The sequence below is a fragment of the Myotis brandtii genome, unplaced genomic scaffold, assembly GCF_000412655.1.
Source record: "Myotis brandtii unplaced genomic scaffold, ASM41265v1 scaffold250, whole genome shotgun sequence".
NCBI classification, from domain to species: Eukaryota; Metazoa; Chordata; class Mammalia; order Chiroptera; family Vespertilionidae; genus Myotis; species Myotis brandtii.
Genome location: NW_005359478.1, coordinates 1,367,751 through 1,385,377, shown reverse-complemented (window position 1 = coordinate 1,385,377; position 17,627 = coordinate 1,367,751). Strand labels below are relative to the sequence as shown.

The following is a 17,627-nucleotide window of genomic DNA, read 5'->3' as shown; positions in this document are numbered from 1 at the left end:
TACCCAGCTTTTGGCCAGAGAATGACAGGGCCACTATCCCAGGCTCCAGCCCAGTGCCAGCAGGACTTACGGAAACCGGGAGTTGATATGTGAGTGTGCTGGGGGAGGGGGCAGCTCTTCACTCCCAAGGTGAGAAGGAGACAGGACCAAACCCTCCTCTATTCTCCGCGCACCCTCTGGCTAACAGGCACCTCCCTCCTGGTCAGCCTCACTGCCCCTCAGCCCCTGGAGGGCCCACCCAGAACTGCCGCTCCTCCCAAACCACCCCACAACTGCCAGGTGGGCACCCGTGTGCGCCAGCCTCCTCTTTCCCAGGAGAGTTAAGACACCGACCACACATAGAAGTCACTTAGAGGCCTCCTCCACTTGCCAAATAAAAAAGACAAAACCAAACTAGACACAAACACAAACCAAGGAGAGGCATACCCGACGTGAGGGGCCCAGAGGCCCCAACAGGTCTCTGGCTTCCCGGCACGATACATTCTCATGTAATTCAGGAACAGGGCCCGAGGGCCCCTGGGGAAGGGGAGTAGAAAAATACAGAGACTCGAGTCTCCCTGTGGGCTCCCAGGCAAGGCAGGGGCAGACCCAATCTCTCACAGTTTCTTCTTCTGTTTTTGGTTCCACATCTGGTCCCCCACTGGGGCTGGTTCCAGATGGCCAAGCCCGTACTCTGCTCGAGGCCTGCCCCCTCCACCCTCCCAGCTGGTGGCAGGGCCCCTGACTGGAATGTCCCAGACGCTGCTGGTGGGGCCAGCAGGACAGAGTCCACCAGGGGAGATGCCTGGGAGGGGCAAGGCAGGGAGACCTGCAGCTACGACCCGGTCCTCTCGGTGGCCGGCCCGCCCTGTGAGCTCTGATCCCTGGCACGGGGCAGAGCGGTCCCGGCCCTCATCCCTTGAGGGGCTTGTCCGCCCCTCCACTGGGACTGCTGGCGCTGTCACTCTTCTTCCTGCGCAGGCTTTCGATCCAGCTGGAGCTGGAGCGGGTGGTAAAGCTGGAGAGCGCCAGGGAGCTGAGCCGCATGTTCTTGCCCGACATGATGAGCTCCCCGAAGCCCTCCTGGTGGGAGAAGGCGTAGCCAGAGCGCCGGGACCCTGTGCGGCCCACCCGCCGCATGCAGCGGTGCTGGGCCTTCTGCTTCTTCCTCACCAGCTGGGTGTAGCGGACCTGGGGGGGTTGGGGAGCACGAGGAAGGAGTGGTCATCAGTGTGGCTGCGTCAGACACCACCACCAAGAAGGGGCCTGAGCCCCCAGGACAGGACAGTACGGGGACCACCACCAACACGTGAGGCACGAAGCCCAAAGCCGCAGCTGCGTGCGTGTTTATGCCAGAAGGGCTTCCGGGCACCCGCTGCTCACCGTGTCGGAGAGATCGGGCTTCAGGTTCAGCTTGAGGAATCGGAAAGCGACCACAGGCAGGATGCAGACGACCGTGGTGAGCGCGATGGTCAGCCACACCGTGGGCTGGGCCAGGGTGTTCTGCGCGTTACCTGAGAACGCAGAGGAGTCAGGGGCCCTGGGAGTCACAGGGTGGACAGCTCCCCCACTCCCCCAGGCTCACAGCCTAAGTCATCCTGGCTTCCGGCTCCTCCCTGCTCCCCATAGAGGTATCTCCAAATTTGACTCTCGCTCCAAACTCTCCCCAAAACTTCAGGCCTGTTTCTCTAACTGCCTTAGTTGACATCTCTGTTGAACCTCTAACGGGCATCTCCATTTCTAATGGCCAAAAGTGAACTACCGTTCCCTCCACCCCAAGCTGCTCCATGTGCCCCGCTCCAGAAAGGCCACCTCCCATTCACTGCCACCACCAACAGCCCAGAGGCCAACTCTGACTTCTCTCGCACACTGCTCCTCCGATCTGTTGGCTCTACTCCCAAAATGCCTACGGCTCCCGCCACTGTTCGCTGTACTGCAAGCCACCACTGCTCTCACCTGATGACTGCTAGAGCCACCTTTCCCTCTCCACTTTATCACAGTAAGAGTGATCCTTTAAAGCAGAAGTCAGTTTACGTATCTACTAACTTATAAACTGCGTGTCTCTCTCACTGAAATATGACACCCAGGATTCTGCCTGTTTTGTTAACTGCTGCATCCCCAGCATCCAGAATAGGGGGTGACCTACAGCAGGGGCTGACCGAAGGCCCACTGGGTGAGTAAATGAAAAGATCTCAAGAAAATGCCAAAAGTGCAAATGCATCTTTCACCTCATGCCTCCCAACCAGCCCGCTTGCCACCCACCACAGCCACCTTGTCACCAGTTCTGAACAGCCTTACACAGTCACTGCAGGAGCTTCCTCACTGACCACCACTGCCAGATTCATCTTCCTGAAGAACCCTTTGCTGTCATTCCCCACTCTCTCCTCCTCAAAAATCAAAAAGCCCCGGCCAGTCTGTCTCAGTGGGTACAGCGCTGGCCTGTGGACCGAAGGGTTCCGGCTTCGATCCCCATCAAGGGCACGTACCTCGCTTGCAGGCTCCTCCCCGGCCAGGCCCTGGGCAGGAGGCAATCAATCGATGTGTTTCTCTCACATCGATATTTCTCTGTCTTTCCCTCTCTCTTCCACTCTCTCTAAAAATCAATGGAAACATATCTTCGGGTGAGGATTAGAAATAAAAATAATAACAATTATTATAATAATTTAAGAAAAAAAGGCTCCTGGCACGTCAGATGCAAACCTGACAGCCTGGCATTCTGACGCCTTGAATGTCCGACCTGGCACGGCCTCTTCCACTGCTCTCAGTGGGGGTTCCCCGCCGCCCTGGCAGGAGCGCTCTCCCTGCCCGAGAAACAAGTGGCCCTTTCACACTTTCAGCTCCCTGACTTGGAACCCGACTCCCCAATCCTGGCACCACTCACAGCAGCCTCCTGTGTGGGCCTCTCCCTGACCACCCCACATGCAGTCACTTTGCTGACCATGACGCCTGCCAGCCCTTGTCCTCCTTCGGGCCTGACCGCGTACAGCCTAGCAGGGCTGTTCTTCACGTTCATGGACATGGAGCCTCTGAGGGCAGCACTGGGGTCAGACACACCCGCCTTCCCCCAGCACCTTGTAGAACCTGAGGAGCACCCAGTCGCTGCTCGCGGAGTGCAGACCGGCTCCTGCCCTGTGAGTCCCAGGAGAGTCGTGACACCCCAGTGATTCCAGGGGAAGCCAGAGACTCACCCACAAACCGGAACTGGTTGGGAAACATGTCGAAGAGCCCATTGCTGTGCATGGCAAAGAGAATGGCAAAGTAGACAGCCACGCTGCCCCAGATGAAGAAGTGGTTGATGGCCGTCCAGTAGCCCGTGTCCAGCCCAATCTGCAACAAGCAGGAGCTGTCACAGGCAGAAGGAGGAGCACCCCAAAACCCGTCCCCTTCCCAGAAACAGAACTGCCGTGCCCAGGGCGGCCCCAGGACAGGAGGCTCACGCCTTCCAGAGGTGAGGGCAGGTCCCCAACTGCCTCTGACCTGCACGCTGACTACAATGACCAGCGACGTGGCCACAGTGACTGCAAAGGACTGGTAGTCGGCCAGCTGGGTGCCGTCGTCCCGGGTGGCCTCAGCAAACACTCCGTAGGGGACGAAGAACATGAGGACGGAGGTGTAGATGCCCTGGGCGATGCAGATGAAGAATTCCCGCTTGTTGAAGAGGAGGTTCAACTGGCCCGGCTCGTACAGCTTAGGGTACTCCATGCTCCGCTGCTCGGGGACGTCCTGTGTGGGGAGACCGGGTCACACACGAGGCCTCAGAAGCGGCCGTTCTGACTGGGCAGACCCTGTCCCTGCCTCCTGCTTTCTAAGTTCTTTGACACTAGATCTAACTTCCAGCCAACTGCCCCCGATCAGTCTTTGCTCAGCCACCCAGGGGAGTCACAGGTCAGCCGTGGCTGAGAGGAAGAACACCCCGCCAGCTGGGACAAGGCCGTGCCAGGGCCACAGGCAGAGGGCACACGGCACACGCCCAGCACTGTCAGCGTGACTCCTCACAGCACTGTCTTTCTCCCCATCCTGCGCGATCATCACTCTCCCCGTACCTGATCGAAGACCCCCATGGCCAGGACGGGGAGGGAGGTATACACGATGTTGTAAAGGGTGATGAAATACTGGTCATAGACGGTCTGGGAAGAAAACGGGGAGAGAGAGGAAAGAATACGTCACCCTTCTTCACTACAAATCAGGCAGAGGAAAACGGCGATGTGGTGTATATGGAGCCCCAAGGGATTTTCTGGAAGTCGTGCCCACTCCTTCAATAAGCATTTTCTAAATGCATGAACCAGAAAAGGCCAGGCCCTAAGGGATTAAGCTTTGAACAGAACAGATACAATCTCTGCCTTAAGGGACTTACAGACAGACAAGCCAGTGGACTAGGAGCTCACTACCTGGGCTGAGAAGCCGCAGAAGAAGCCAAACCAGAAGTGGACCATGGTGAAAGCAAAGTTCTTGTAGAAGAAATAGCAGAGGAACTTGCACATGCGCAGGTAGGACCAGCGCCCGTGCACCAGCAGGAGGCGCTGCAGAAACTTGAACTGGGAGAAGGCGTAATCTGAGGCCAGGACAGCCTGGATCCCTTCTTGCCCGCTGATGCCCACACCAATGTGAGCCGCTGCAGAGACAAGAGGGGACACGAGGGTGAAGGTGGCCACACACCTGAGAATCCCACCAACTCAGAGCCCCGTCCCCCCTTAGTCTTCCCTGGTTCCCCAACCTCAGGGGCCCCTCCCTCCACCCTCCCACCCAACCTACACATCTACACAGGACACGCACTTTTGATCATGCTGACATCATTGGCTCCGTCCCCAATGGCAAGCGTCACAGCCTTCTTGTACTTCTTCACCAGTTCCACCACCTGCGCCTTCTGCAAGGGCGTCACCCGGCAGCAGATGACAGCTTTGCAGGCACAGGCCGTCTCCAAAAACTCCAGCTCCATGTCGGCCTCCAATGCATGGGCCTGCGACACAGAGAGCCCTGAGGCCCTGTCTTCCCCAGGAGACACCTGGGAGTCAGCCTCGCCCCGTCCCCTTAAAGACCACAGCCCCCCAAAGTCGAGGGAAATCAGAACAAGGTAAGACCTAAACGCCATTCGGAGAGAAGTGCTCTCTGGAAAAACACTGCCCAAACTAAGGATGGCGACACTTACCAGACTGTGTCCATTGATGACCAGGGCGTACTCCCCAGCCACGGCCTCCAGGACAGAGGTGAGCTTGGGAGAGGATGGGTTCCCGTGGTAGGTGAAGCCGTTGCCGACGGTGCGGGACGGGTCCACCATCTTCTCCCGCGCCTTCCTGCGGAGGGATAACGGGACGTGGTCTCCCTGGACGGGAGCAGGGATTCCGGCCCAATCAGGGTCCAGGAAGCCCCGCCCGACCCATGTTCACAACACCGAGCACCCGCCGGCTCGGCCCGTTTACCTGAGCTCCTCCCGCACCTCCAGGACGGTGTGGCCAGTGACCACGAACACCTCTGACATGTCGTCCGTCAGCATCTTGCAGGAATAGCCAATGTTCACAGCCGTCTCTACCAAGAGAGAACGCAGGAGCTACGAGCAGGCCCCCAACAAAGTCAGCGCCTCTCCTGCCTGATGCCCTGGGCTCATGCAGGACCCGAGGGGGCTGCTGTCCAGATGCCACTGCCTCTGCCCCACTGGGCTCTCACCTTGTTTGTCTCCGGTGAGCACCCAGATCTTGATGTTGGCCAGTGTCAGGAGGGCTATGGTCTCTGGAACCCCCTGCTGAAGCTTGTCCTCAATGGCCGTTGCGCCCAGCAGCTGAAATACCACAAGGGTCCCTGGCACGAGTCCCAGACCCGAGCCTTCCCGGCTCACCCTCGGCCCATTCCGTAGCCCGTACCATCATGTCACTCTCAATCTCCTCGTACACGCTGGCCAGCCTGTCCTCCCGGCTGTCCTGGGCCAGGCTGGCTTGGAGCCGTCTGTCAGCCCACTCCTCATAGTGCTCTTCGTCCAGGTCCTTGTAGGCCAGCACCAGGGTCCTCAGCCCTTCCCCTGCATATTCCTGGAGGCAGAGTCAAGAACGTCACCCCTCGCCCCTCCCTCCACACGGAGAGTAGAACCACGGGGTCCCTCCTCGCCTCACACCTACATTCAGGTGGTCGGTGGTGCTGTTGAGCAGCTCCTGGGTGGAGGGGTGGAGTCTGTCCAGCAGGATAGTGTCGGCCCCTTTGCAGTACAGCCGGATCTGCCCCTCTGGGTTTCGCACTGAGTGAGGAGGGGAGAAAGGCCCAGAAAAGCTCAGGCAGGTGCAGACCCCAACGCCAACATATCAACAAGGGTCCCCCAGCACACCTCACCCCACTCCACACGTGCCAGCTGCCCCGCGTCCTCCAGCGCCCGGGCCTGGCCTCACCTATGACCGACATCCGCTTCCGGATATTGTTGAAGTCCAGGATGGCCAACAGCTGGTAGGTGACGGCTGTGCCCAGCTCCTGGACAGTGATGGTCTTGGGGGTACGAGAGCGGAACACGAAACCAAAGTTCCTGGCTGCAGTGACCAGGGCCCCCTCGTCCGGGGACTGGGCTTTGTAGTACAGCTCCCCTGGGTGGGAGGAAGAACACACGTGGTGTGAGTGGCCACCCTCTCAGCCCCGTGTCCCACCCAGGGAGCCCGGGGCGGCCGCCATGCAGAGCAGTCCCCAAGCTTGAAGGCCCGAGTCGGTAGGCGAGAGCGCAAGCCAGCTCTGCACGCACCTTCGTTCTTTTCCTCTGACATGACAGTATGACACAGGGAGAGGAGGCGGAAGAACTCGTGCACGTGGGGGTCCCCCATCTTAACAGCCTCCAAGAGGGTGGGGTCCCAAAATAAGAACTTCTGGTCGGCCAGAGGATTGAAGGAGAAGTCGACGGGTTCAGGCCTCTGTGGCAGGTAAGGGGGCGATCAGGAAAGGGTGGGTCGCCAGGCAGCACCCCAGGAAAGGTGCTGTCCCCACCCTGTTGTTCCCGCCCTTCCAACTCTCAGGAGGAGAGCCCAAGATCCTGCCCGCCGTGGACCTCAAAATCCCCAGCTACCAATTCTTCCTTGAAATACCCATTTCTCCACGCAGCTTCCATCTCCTGACCAGATAACACCTCGCTCCAACTACACCAACTGTTACTGGTGAGGCCCCCGTTTAACTGGCAAACAGAATACACAGAATCACTGTGGGGCTGCACCTACCTCTCCCACTTCAGCTTTGTGTCCCAGGACATCGAACACATCACCTGCACACAGCCAGGACGAGAAGCCACATCAGAGGCAGCGTTCCCTCCGAGCAAGGGGAGAAACCTCCAACACCGCACAGGCCCGGTTATGGGCTCGATCCCCAGTGTGGGGCGTGCAGGAGGCAGCTGATCCATGATTCTCTCTCATTTCTCTCTCTCCCTCTCTGAAATCATTAAAAATATATTTTTAAATAAAAACAAAATAAAATGTGTTAATGAACCAAAACTCCCTTATATTCTCTGATAGCGTCTAGTCCAGTTTTCCGGAGATTGGCTGCATCATCCCCCCCCCCCCCCCCCCCCCCCCCAGGCACCCAAAACCCACAACCCGAATTGTTGAGCAAATGTCACAGATTCACACGGCTGACTCAAAGGACAGGCGGCAACAGGCACCCTGGATCCTTGGAACCCCAGGACTAAAAGTCATGGCACCCACTGCTCCCCATCCCGCCCCTGGGGCCCCGGCCCCGCCCCCACTGCTTGCCTCCCAAGGGCCCCCAAGCCTCCCGGGGTGCCTCTCACCCTTTGGGCCTACACAGCAGACAAGGCCTCACACACTGGCCCTCAGGCCTGAGTTAGTACAGAAAGCAGTTGTAAGAACTCCCTCTGCATAAAAGTCAGACACCACACACCCGGCCCCAAGCCATCCCAGCAGCTCAGCCACAAGGCCCCGGCCACAGGGCCACACTAGAAAGACCATGGTCACATTCCAGAGACTCACAAGGCCCCTGAACAGCAACACAGGGTGAGTCTAGCACTCCACAGGGCAGCCAAGATCCAACCTGGCCAGGACGCCCAGGGCCAGGGTCAGGCTTCACTGCGAACAGGAGCTCCCCCACTGCCTGGAGCCGAGACCGAGACCGAGACCGGGTGAGAGGTCAGCAGACAGGAGGGAAGCCCGGTCAGTGTCTGCCTCCTGACATGGGACCCAGAGTGGACCCTTTCAAGGCCCCCCGGGCCCCGGTAGGAAAGAACTAAAGACCCAAATGTCAAGTCAGCTGTGGGAGCCCCGGGACCACTCTCCTTCCGGGCGAGGGCGAGCCCCGTCCCGGCGGCGCCGCCTACCGTAGCTGCGGCCGTTGACGGAGCACTTGCTGAAGACCATGATGTTCTGGGTGAGGGTGCCCGTCTTGTCGGAGAAGATGTACTCCACCTGGCCCAGCTCCTCGCTCAGGGTGGTGGTGCGGGCCTCCGCGGGCGTCCGCTTCCTCGTGCAGAACATCTTCTTGTCCCAGTTGATGAAGTAGCTGTGGCCCAGGCGAATGACCTCCACACTGCACAGGAGACAGGGGGTGAGGCTGGGCGGGGCAGGGAGGAGGCGCCCACCCACACAGGCCGCCTCTGCAGGCGCTCCGGCTGGTGACACCTGGGCACGGGCACCTGGGCAGGGAAGGGCGAGGAGAGCCTGAAGGCGGACCAGCCACGTACAGCCGGCAAAGGAGGTCCCCGACCCCGATCCTCTGATGCTCTCCAGACAAAAAAGTGCAAAGGGTCCGGGCAGGCGGGGCAGACAGCACAGGCAGAGGAGGAAGAGGGGCTGGAGACAAGGCATTCGACCAGTTCTTACCTCGGGACTAATAATACAGAAACCATGCAGAGAAAACAAGAGAAAATGCGAGAGGGAAGGGAGAGAAAAGAGAGAGAGAAATAATGAGGGTGCTGCGCATGCCCCGGCCACACACGTGCCACCACCAGAGGGGCCTCAGGGGGGGAGGGAACCAAGCAGGTGCTCGGCCCGCTCCTCACGGGCCACACGCAGCTGACACTCCCTCCACCTGGCTCGGGGCTCCAAGTCCACCCCGGCTCTGTGGCTTTCAGAGAGAACATGAGGCCAACGAGACGCTGACTTCGGAAGGCAGGGGGGACCTCAAAGACCTGGGAAATGATTTCAGTTCACAGTGGCGCGGTGTTTTCAACATGCCAAGGCCTGCTCGCACCCTCTTCTTGGCTGGGCGTTTCCTTTGGGATGTGGACCGTCAGGGTTCTCAGAAAAGGCCCTGTGTGAGGTCCAGTGCAGCCAAGCAAGGGGGCCACGGCTGGAACCCGGCTCCTGACCCGAGGTTGCTCTCAGGACCCAGTCACTAGGCAAACGCTGAGCTAGCTGGAAATGCCTTCACGGCTGTTCTCACACTCAGCTGATTAAGCGCCACCCCGACCCCTATATCCCCCAAACACACACACCGTGAACTTGATGAGACTTGGAAAGAAAACTTTCTTAGGTAGCTACTGTGGGCCTGAATACAAAACACTGAACAGCAAGGCCCAAAGATGGAAGAATAATTAGGCTGGAAGCCAGAAAACACTTAGAGAGTACTGAAGAATCAGAGCTACAGTGACAATGATGGACACACTACCACCCAATATTTGTAAAGTAACTTAATTTTTCAGCTATTTTCCAGTCCAGTATCTTCGATCACAGCATCCCTATGAAGACGGTAGACCAGGTATTGTTGTTCCCATTTTACATGAGAAAACTGAGGCCTCGAGTGATTGAGGATTTACCCGTGTCACGTAACTAAGGAGACAGCAGGACCAAACCACAAACCTGAGTCTCCTCTTAACGTTCTAGGGAAGCCCTCAGCACAGGAACTCTATCTCCTATCACTGCCACGGGCACTAGGATTCGGGGGCTGGTGGGGAGATGGGAGGACTATCTGGGAATCTGTATGAACAAAGCAATGGCATATTTCTCAGACTCCATGAAGCATTTCCTTAAAAAGTTGCAGGTTCACTTAACTCAAGTGCAAGGCACTAAGTACAAAATTTCTCTCTTGGCCACTCTTCCTTCCTCCTCTTCCTGTTCATTCTCACTGGGCCAGCCCTTGTTAACAGCTCCCTCAAGCATCCGAGATGTCTCCCTGATCCTATTAATGCACACCACTGTCTGCCAACACTTCCTAAAATATTTAGATTTTTTTTTTTTTTAGGAATCCTTTAATGGTTTACTAAGTACAAAGGTCAGAGGCAAAAATTCAAGACCCTCCACAATTGGTAACAAACTCATGTTTCCAGCTGTCTGCCCCACAGCCAAAGTGTCCCGTGCCCATTCCTAGGCTCCCACCTCCAAGCCCGTGTTTCTAGCCTCTCCCGCAGGCTATCCTTTCACCCATCCTGGCCACCACTCGAAGCCCAGTTCAACCGCCACCTCTTCAGAGATGTCCTCCCTGATTAGCTGTGCAGGGAACGACGCATGCCCCGCGCAGCTGTGCCTCCCACACGGTATCTCAGTGTCTTACAAGGCTCGTCTCTCCCCTCCCCTGACAGTCTGCTGCTGTTGAAGGCAGAGGCCATGTTCCACGTCTCTGCGTCCCCTGGCTGTACACATAAGCCTGTAGGCAGGACTCCTAAAACACTTGTTCCCATTTTGTTTTATAACGTGTTCACATCTTTCTTCCTTGCCTAGACTGAAGCGCCTGGAGCAAAGGAGATCCATTCCTACCTCTCCTTTGTATGTGCCACGCACCTAACATGCTTCTTTGCACAAAGTCAGCATGCAACAAACATGTGACAAATAAGCAACACAGTTTCCATCCCATACAGTCTGAAGTGCCAGGGAATGGTGGTGAGGTTAGCTCTGCACACAAAGATAAACAAAGAACATAACATGTTCACAGCACAGGAAGAGGACGCCACGTTCCTGCTCGAGGATTTCACCTTCACGGACAAGAGCAGTTGGCCAAGGGACAACCCCAGCTCCCTGGAGAGGCCCCAGGCATAGAAAGCAACATACCTGACATAGAGCGATATGGGCACGACGGTGTTGAGGATGATGATGTAGGACCAGAAGGAGAGGAAGCCAGAGAAAAAGGCACTGTCTACCGCCTCGTCCCAGGGCAGGTAGACCTGGAAGCGCATCCCGACCTCGTGCTCCCAAATGGCATTGCCAATGGCCAGGATCACCCCCATGCAGACCAGGAATCCAAAAATCTGGGGAGGAATGAGAAGCAGAGGTGAGGCTGCCGCCGAGGAAGCCCTCAAAATCAAGTGTGTCCCAGAAGGCCGTCGCTCAGGCCTGATCCTGCAAAAGCGCAGGCATCTGTTTTTTTGTTAATCCTCACCGGAGGACAGCTTTCCACTGATTTTTAGGGAGAGTGGAAGAGAGAGGGAAAGACAGAGAGAAACATCGATGTGAGAGAAACACAATCGATTGGTTGCCTCCCGCACGCACTCCAACCAGGGCCTGGGCCGGGGAAGAGCCTGCAACCGAGGTACGTGCCCTTGACCGGAATTGAACCCGGGACCCTTCAGTCGCAGGCCAATGCTCTATTCACTGAGCTAAACCAGCCAGGGCCAGGCATCTTTAAAACGGTGGCACATGCCAGTGGGAAGCACCCAGAAGTGGCGACAGGTTCTAGTCTGCCACCCACATCACATGGCCTCCTCTGTGAACATTTTCCCATCGGCCTGATGGGGAACTGAAATAGCTGTGCAGCTCCCCATCTGACACCCAGAACCCTTAGGAGGCCTCAAAGATGATAAAAGTGGGAAGCATTTGAGGTCTTACTTCCTGATATGTCCACAATGTTGCTCAAATAAACTCTTATAGAAATTTTCAACAGGCTTTTATTTTTAAAAAAGAAGAAAAAGGTGATGAGAGTGGGGGAAAGCTGCTTTCAAAACTTCAGAGGAAACTTACTGGAAATCACCCATTGACTTGAGCTAAGCCTCCATAAGCCAACAACGATGCCAAATTTCTGTCATGCTCATTATCTCATACAGATTGACCCCCTGCCCCGCATTTTTAAAATATGTTTTTATTCATTTCAGAGAGGAAGGGAGAGGCAGAGAGAGAGAGAAACATCAATGATGAGAGAGAATCATTGATCGGCTGCCTCCTGCACACCCCACACTGAGGATCCAAGCCCGCAACCCGGGCACGTGCCCTGACTGGGAATGGAACTGTGACCTCCTGATTCATAGGACGACGCTCAACCACTGAGCCATGCCAGCCGGGCATCCCCCATTTTTTAAAACCAGGAAACAAATTGCATTTTCAGAAATGTAGATTTCTCGATAGCCAAAAATCTTATAAAACTTGTAGTCCTTGAAGAAGAATCCTAAATCCTAAGAGAATTTTGGAAGTTAAAAGAAAAAAAATTGAGACCATTGTCTGATTTCAGACATCTATTTGCCAAGCTGTCTTCACTTTTTTTTTTGGTGGTTGTTCATTCTCAACCGAGGATATTTTTCCCATAGATTGTTAGAGAGAGAGAGTGGGAGGGAGGGTATAGAGAGGGAGAGAGAAACATCAATGTGAGAGAGACACATTGATTGGTTGCCTCCCACACGTGCCCAACTGACCGGGGCTGGATGTTGAACCTGAAACCCAAGTACATGCCCTTGACTGGGAATCAAACCTGCAACCCTTGGTGCTTGGGCCAAAGCTCTAACCATTTTACCCCACCGGCCAGGGCTGCCTTCACTCCTGATGCTTTGAACAAAACAGGAACCATCCTGGTACACAAGAGCCACCAGGGGGCGATGCAAGCCTCTGCATGATAGCCTTAACCCACTCTCTCAGGGGGAGGCTGTCTCACCGGAGGCTGGGAAGAACCTGACAAGGAGCTCAAATTTCCAGCCAACAAGAGAAGGATTCGGGAATTGCCAAGAACTGAAATAGAAACTTTTCCTTCGGGATCCTTCACTCTGGGAAGGCAGGGGAAGAGACCCCGTTAGACCCCGTTCTCCATCCTCCAAATGGAAATTTTTCTTTTCATTCCTTCTCCATCCCCATGAAGGCCTCCTTGTCCCAGGCAAAAGCAAACAGAAGGTCACATGCTACACTAAGTCATCATCATAACTGGAATCCAGAGAAAGGAAGACTTGTTTCAGCTTTAAGTTGTTGATTCATACACGTTTTTTAAAATAATATCTGCCAAGTCTAAAAGGAACCTGAAATAAACATTGCCTTTGAGTGGCTGACCTGCCAGTGGCTTTAAAGCCAAAACCTGAAGCTTGGCTACTGACCAGGGAGGAGAGATGGGAGCAAAGGGAGAACCAGGAGGGCACGGCAGGGAACAGTAAGTGGGCAGCTTACCCAAAGCACCAGAGTATTCATTAGGCGATCAATGCTTGTTCTCTTGAATTTCGTCCTGCCGCTGTTCTGCATCAGCTTAGTATCAGGACCTGCAGAGGAAGAGGAAGGGCTAGGAAAGCCAAATAAGGAACCTGCCTCTGGGCTCCTGCCCAGTCCCCAGACTACAGGACGTCCGCGTGGAAGACAGACACAGGCTGGATGGCAGGGGGCCTGTCTTCAGGGCTGCAGGGTGCCTACCTTATCATGGAACCAGCCCCCTCAGCTTCCTGCCACGCCCCCGAGGGAGGCGGCGGAACCAGCTCTCGCCCTGCTTCCTTTGCGCCCTCGGAGGCTCACCTGCGAAGATGACCAGCCCGAAGCACCACTCGGTGTTTCGCAGCACGCAGCCCCGCAGCAGCATGTTCTGGTTGCTCAGGGGGAACTTGCTCTCCTTCCAGTAGAGCGTTCCACTGAATTTGTCCAGCTTGTTGTTGGGAGGTTCGCAGATCACCTCACCTGAATGGAAGACAGGAGCGCCACCGCTCAAGGTACAGTCTGTAGCTCGACCACGAGACAACAAAACAGAGGAAGCAGCGGAGGGAGAGGGTGTTAGGACATGGGCCCATCCAGACACTGCTTGTCACTGTGAGCTGATGGGAAAGGAATGGGGCCACGTGAACTAATATTAAGAGTACACACACCCTTGGGCCCAGTAATCCCACTTGGGGACTCTGTTCTACAGAAATAATAGCACGGGTCACAATTTGTATTGAAGCATTATTTGAACAGAAAGACTAAACACAACCGAAGGGTCAGTGAATAGTTGAGTAAATTATGATACATCAATTCTATGAAACAACATGCAGCTATTGAAAAATGAAGTAAATTTCTTTCTATAGTGATGTGATAAGATAATGATGATGAAATTAATAGGTACGGGCAGGTTGCAGGGATTTGGGGACAGTATGATCCCACCGATTTATGTTTGTATAAACGGGAAAAAAGTATGAATGAAAACACATTCAAGTGCCTGTTAGCCTGACTATTTAGGAAGGTAGAACTAGAGGACAGGAGAGCTTTTTCCCGTGCATGCTGCTCAGTTTGTCTTGTTAAAGGAGCGTATAGCACACTGTTCTGAATGGAATAAGAATAAGAAATAAGAATAAACTGAAATTCTATCAATATGCACAGCCAGGAGGGAGCTATCACCCATGAAGATCTCTTGAAATGACCATTAATTAAAAAATAAGTGGTAGTGCCCGACGGGAGTGGCTCAGTGGTTGAGCATCAACCTATGAAGCAGGAGGTCATGGTTTGAGCCCCGTCAGGGCACATGGCCGGGTTGCAGGCTCGATCCCCAATAGGATGCATTCAGGAGGCAGCCGATTAATATTCTATCTCATCATTGATATTTCTCTCTCTTCCTCTCCCTTCCTCTCTGAAATCAATACAAATATTTTTAAACATATATATATACACACACACACACATATATATATATATATATATACTCATTTAAAAAATAAACATAAGTAAGTGGTAGCCACCTGGCATTCCTGACACCTCCACACCACCGACCCCCACAAGAGTCCAGGGAGCTCCATAATCACAGCAACAAGAAGCCCAAAGGAGGAAGTACAATTTAAACCCCAAAACCCGACCACCCCCTCTTCCTGAAAGGTACTTCTCCAAAATTACTCACCATCAAACTTGGCCAGCTTACTGATGTCTCCCAGCTCCCAGGTGACTGGGATCGCCTGGCGCACTTTCATGTTGGTCTCTCTGGAAGGACACCCACAGTCCTGCTTACCCAATTATTCTTAAAGGTGCACATCCCTCAGACCTGGGCACCTCTTTCCAAAACAAGCTTGGTACCCCTTCGGAGGCAGGAGAGGGGTGACACTAAGCATGCCACTCACCCATCAAGTTCTGCTGTCTCTATGTAGCACAACCCATGAGGCTCACTGCTGGAAAGGAGGAGGAGGTCCGCCTGGAGAGAAGACCTAGTGAGAACCCAGAGACCCGATCCTCCACCCCCCATGGACTCTGTGGGGATCCCTCCTTCCACCACGCATTCTTAGCTTGCTTAGTCCCAAGCATGTGAATGGCCAGAAAGCAGCCAGCCCCAACCACACTAATATGACACAGGAGCTTCTCATTCAAGAAAGGCTCCTCCCAGAGTGTTTAAGAGGCAGCATGAACCAGGAGAGGCTAATCCTTTCTGCCAAGGAAGCACCCTGTAGGCCTAGAGGGGCACCCTTACCGCCACAAACTGGTTATTTTCTAGCTTGATGATGTCACCAACACAGACATTCATCCACTGCTCCTGCTGGAGGCTGAGGCAATGGGAAGACAGAGAGGAGGCTGTCAGTAGCCAGAGAATTTCCCAGGAAACCCCTGTCCTCCCAAGGCCTTCCGTCTCCAACTGGCACTCACATTCCATTGATCAGCACCTGAGACTGACGGTTATTCACCTGGTTATCACTCTTGTGGCGGAACTGAAAAGGAGGAAACTAAGAATGGTAAGACACCTGCTCCTGCTCCCAGGGATGCAGATGCATCGGTGGCATGCAGAGCATGCTGGGTACCAGCTATCTATACCTGTTCACAGAATCTACTCTCTTTCTCTGCCTCCCCCTCCCTACTCTCAGCCACAATATCATGAATCTAGCTGGACCAGGGAAGGGATGGCAATGGATACAACTCACATAGTCATCAGTGGCATCTTTAACAGCTGTGATGGTGAGGACAAGAACCAAAGGCACAATGGTGGTGAACCAGGACAGGGACGAGATCTGTGGGATCAACTGGGAAGAGGAAAGAGGAGGCATGCCTCTGAGGCCCCTCCTGTGCCTTCTTCTCCCCTCGACCTTTCTCATCCTGGACTGTATTTGGCCTTGGGAGTGGCCAACGGTCTCCCACGGGTTACTTACCTGCAGAATAAGAAGGAACAGGAAGTAGGTATTGGCGACTTCCTGGAACTGCTCAAAGAGGTTGACAGGCAGGAAGGTGAGAATATTGTACTTGGAGGTCTTGATGCAGTTACTCTATGGTGGTGGGAGAGAAGACAATGAGGCAGCCTCCAACCCCAACCCAGAAGCAGACTGAGGGTGCCTCTTCATCTACCCTGCCCTAGACCTTGGTCCCCAAAAGCCGGCACCCACAGGTGTGGGAGGGAAAAGAACAAAAGAGAAGGGAGCCTCCTGGGGTCACGGTAACCTCTTCACTGACAGGTGAAGGCATGAAAAATTCAGCACAGTAGCAGATGGAGTGGTGAGGAGGCTGCCTTCCCCTCCCCCAGCACTCTCCAGTCCCCCGACCAAGGATGCTCCTGCGTCCTGCACCTTTCCCCTTTCCAGCTCAGGAGGGTCTGAACGGTGGTCCAGAGCCACTCACCGCGTACTGGAATTTCTCATTGTATTCTCGGTCATTGGCCCGTGCCCTCCTTTCTTCTTCTGCAACGGAACAACACTGCAGTCAGGGGGAGCAAACGGAGGCCTGGCCCAGCAACTGGCCAGGCCCGCCCCACGCTGTGGGGTTTACACGGAGGGCCCTTGGTTCTTTGCACAGTACAGTTTTAAGGAGTTAGCGCCACACCTGAGGTGTCACCAAATTCCTCCCTCTGGTCCACCTCTCACCACAAGCCTGATGGCTGGGCTTTGCAGGCATCACATTCACAAAACAAGATGCCTTCTTTCCTCACCAACGACCCTCAAGGTCTTCCACTGGGGCACGCCGTTCCTCTCCCCTCCCATTCATTAATTAATGCCTGAGGCCTGTATGGTCTTGGGAATCCCAGAGGAAGAGCAACTGGAGACAAAAGCTCCTTCCCCTGGGAACCCCTGCAGACCTAGCGGCAGTGGTACCGTCCTCTCCTACTGGGAGGTGGGTAGGTGGCAATACCGAGGGTCACAGTGCCCTGGAACTGCTCTGCGGCAGTATCCCAGCCCCATGTGCGGTCCCCCTCCAGGAGCCTCTGCTTGTCACATGTCAGCAGCAGTGGCTTCTGACTGGCCTGCAATGACATCACCTAATTTTAAAGCTCATCTTCAAGTAGAAGGGGGGGTTCAGGGATATGGGTCATGCAGACGGAGACAGACATGAAGGAGAGAGGAAAACAGCTGCTCTCTAAGTGTGTGCCATCTGCATACGTGTCCCCTATTTAACACAGCTGTCGCTGAGTGACCCATGGCCTACACCTGTCCTGAAACTCCGCCGATCTGGGACTGTCGGCACCAAGTTCGGGGACAGAACACGGGGTGTCTTAGGAAGGGTTCTCCAGCCCATCCATCTCCCAGGGTCACGGTTACCACTGGCTGAAAAAGGGGGCATCCTGGTCAGGCAGTAAACATGCTGCCTTAGTCCTGGAGCCAGAGCAGCATCCCACACCCCTCCCCTCGGCCCTCCCCC

At 55.0% G+C, this 17,627-nt stretch overlaps 1 protein-coding gene across 2 annotated transcripts in view; it reads right to left on the bottom strand.

Moving 5' to 3' along the window:
• Positions 1-612: 612 nt before the first annotated feature.
• Positions 613-17,627, bottom strand: part of ATP8B2 (ATPase, aminophospholipid transporter, class I, type 8B, member 2) — a 21,791-nt gene continuing 4,776 nt past the window's right edge. For both annotated transcript variants that reach the window (XM_005867490.2, XM_005867488.2), the window contains 26 exons: positions 16,614-16,672; positions 16,151-16,264; positions 15,926-16,024; positions 15,654-15,715; positions 15,481-15,553; positions 15,137-15,207; positions 14,920-14,999; positions 13,575-13,733; positions 13,239-13,327; positions 10,932-11,128; positions 8,267-8,475; positions 7,158-7,201; positions 6,692-6,857; positions 6,351-6,539; positions 6,087-6,202; positions 5,835-5,999; positions 5,641-5,752; positions 5,397-5,502; positions 5,126-5,270; positions 4,753-4,936; positions 4,368-4,591; positions 4,023-4,106; positions 3,457-3,702; positions 3,168-3,306; positions 1,363-1,493; positions 613-1,170 (listed from right to left, as the gene is read on the bottom strand). In XM_005867490.2, the coding sequence (XP_005867552.1) occupies positions 892-1,170; positions 1,363-1,493; positions 3,168-3,306; positions 3,457-3,702; positions 4,023-4,106; positions 4,368-4,591; positions 4,753-4,936; positions 5,126-5,270; positions 5,397-5,502; positions 5,641-5,752; positions 5,835-5,999; positions 6,087-6,202; positions 6,351-6,539; positions 6,692-6,857; positions 7,158-7,201; positions 8,267-8,475; positions 10,932-11,128; positions 13,239-13,327; positions 13,575-13,733; positions 14,920-14,999; positions 15,137-15,207; positions 15,481-15,553; positions 15,654-15,715; positions 15,926-16,024; positions 16,151-16,264; positions 16,614-16,672 (3,542 nt within the window). In that variant the 3' untranslated portion in view covers positions 613-891. The remainder of the gene's footprint in view (positions 1,171-1,362; positions 1,494-3,167; positions 3,307-3,456; positions 3,703-4,022; positions 4,107-4,367; positions 4,592-4,752; positions 4,937-5,125; positions 5,271-5,396; positions 5,503-5,640; positions 5,753-5,834; positions 6,000-6,086; positions 6,203-6,350; positions 6,540-6,691; positions 6,858-7,157; positions 7,202-8,266; positions 8,476-10,931; positions 11,129-13,238; positions 13,328-13,574; positions 13,734-14,919; positions 15,000-15,136; positions 15,208-15,480; positions 15,554-15,653; positions 15,716-15,925; positions 16,025-16,150; positions 16,265-16,613; positions 16,673-17,627) is intronic.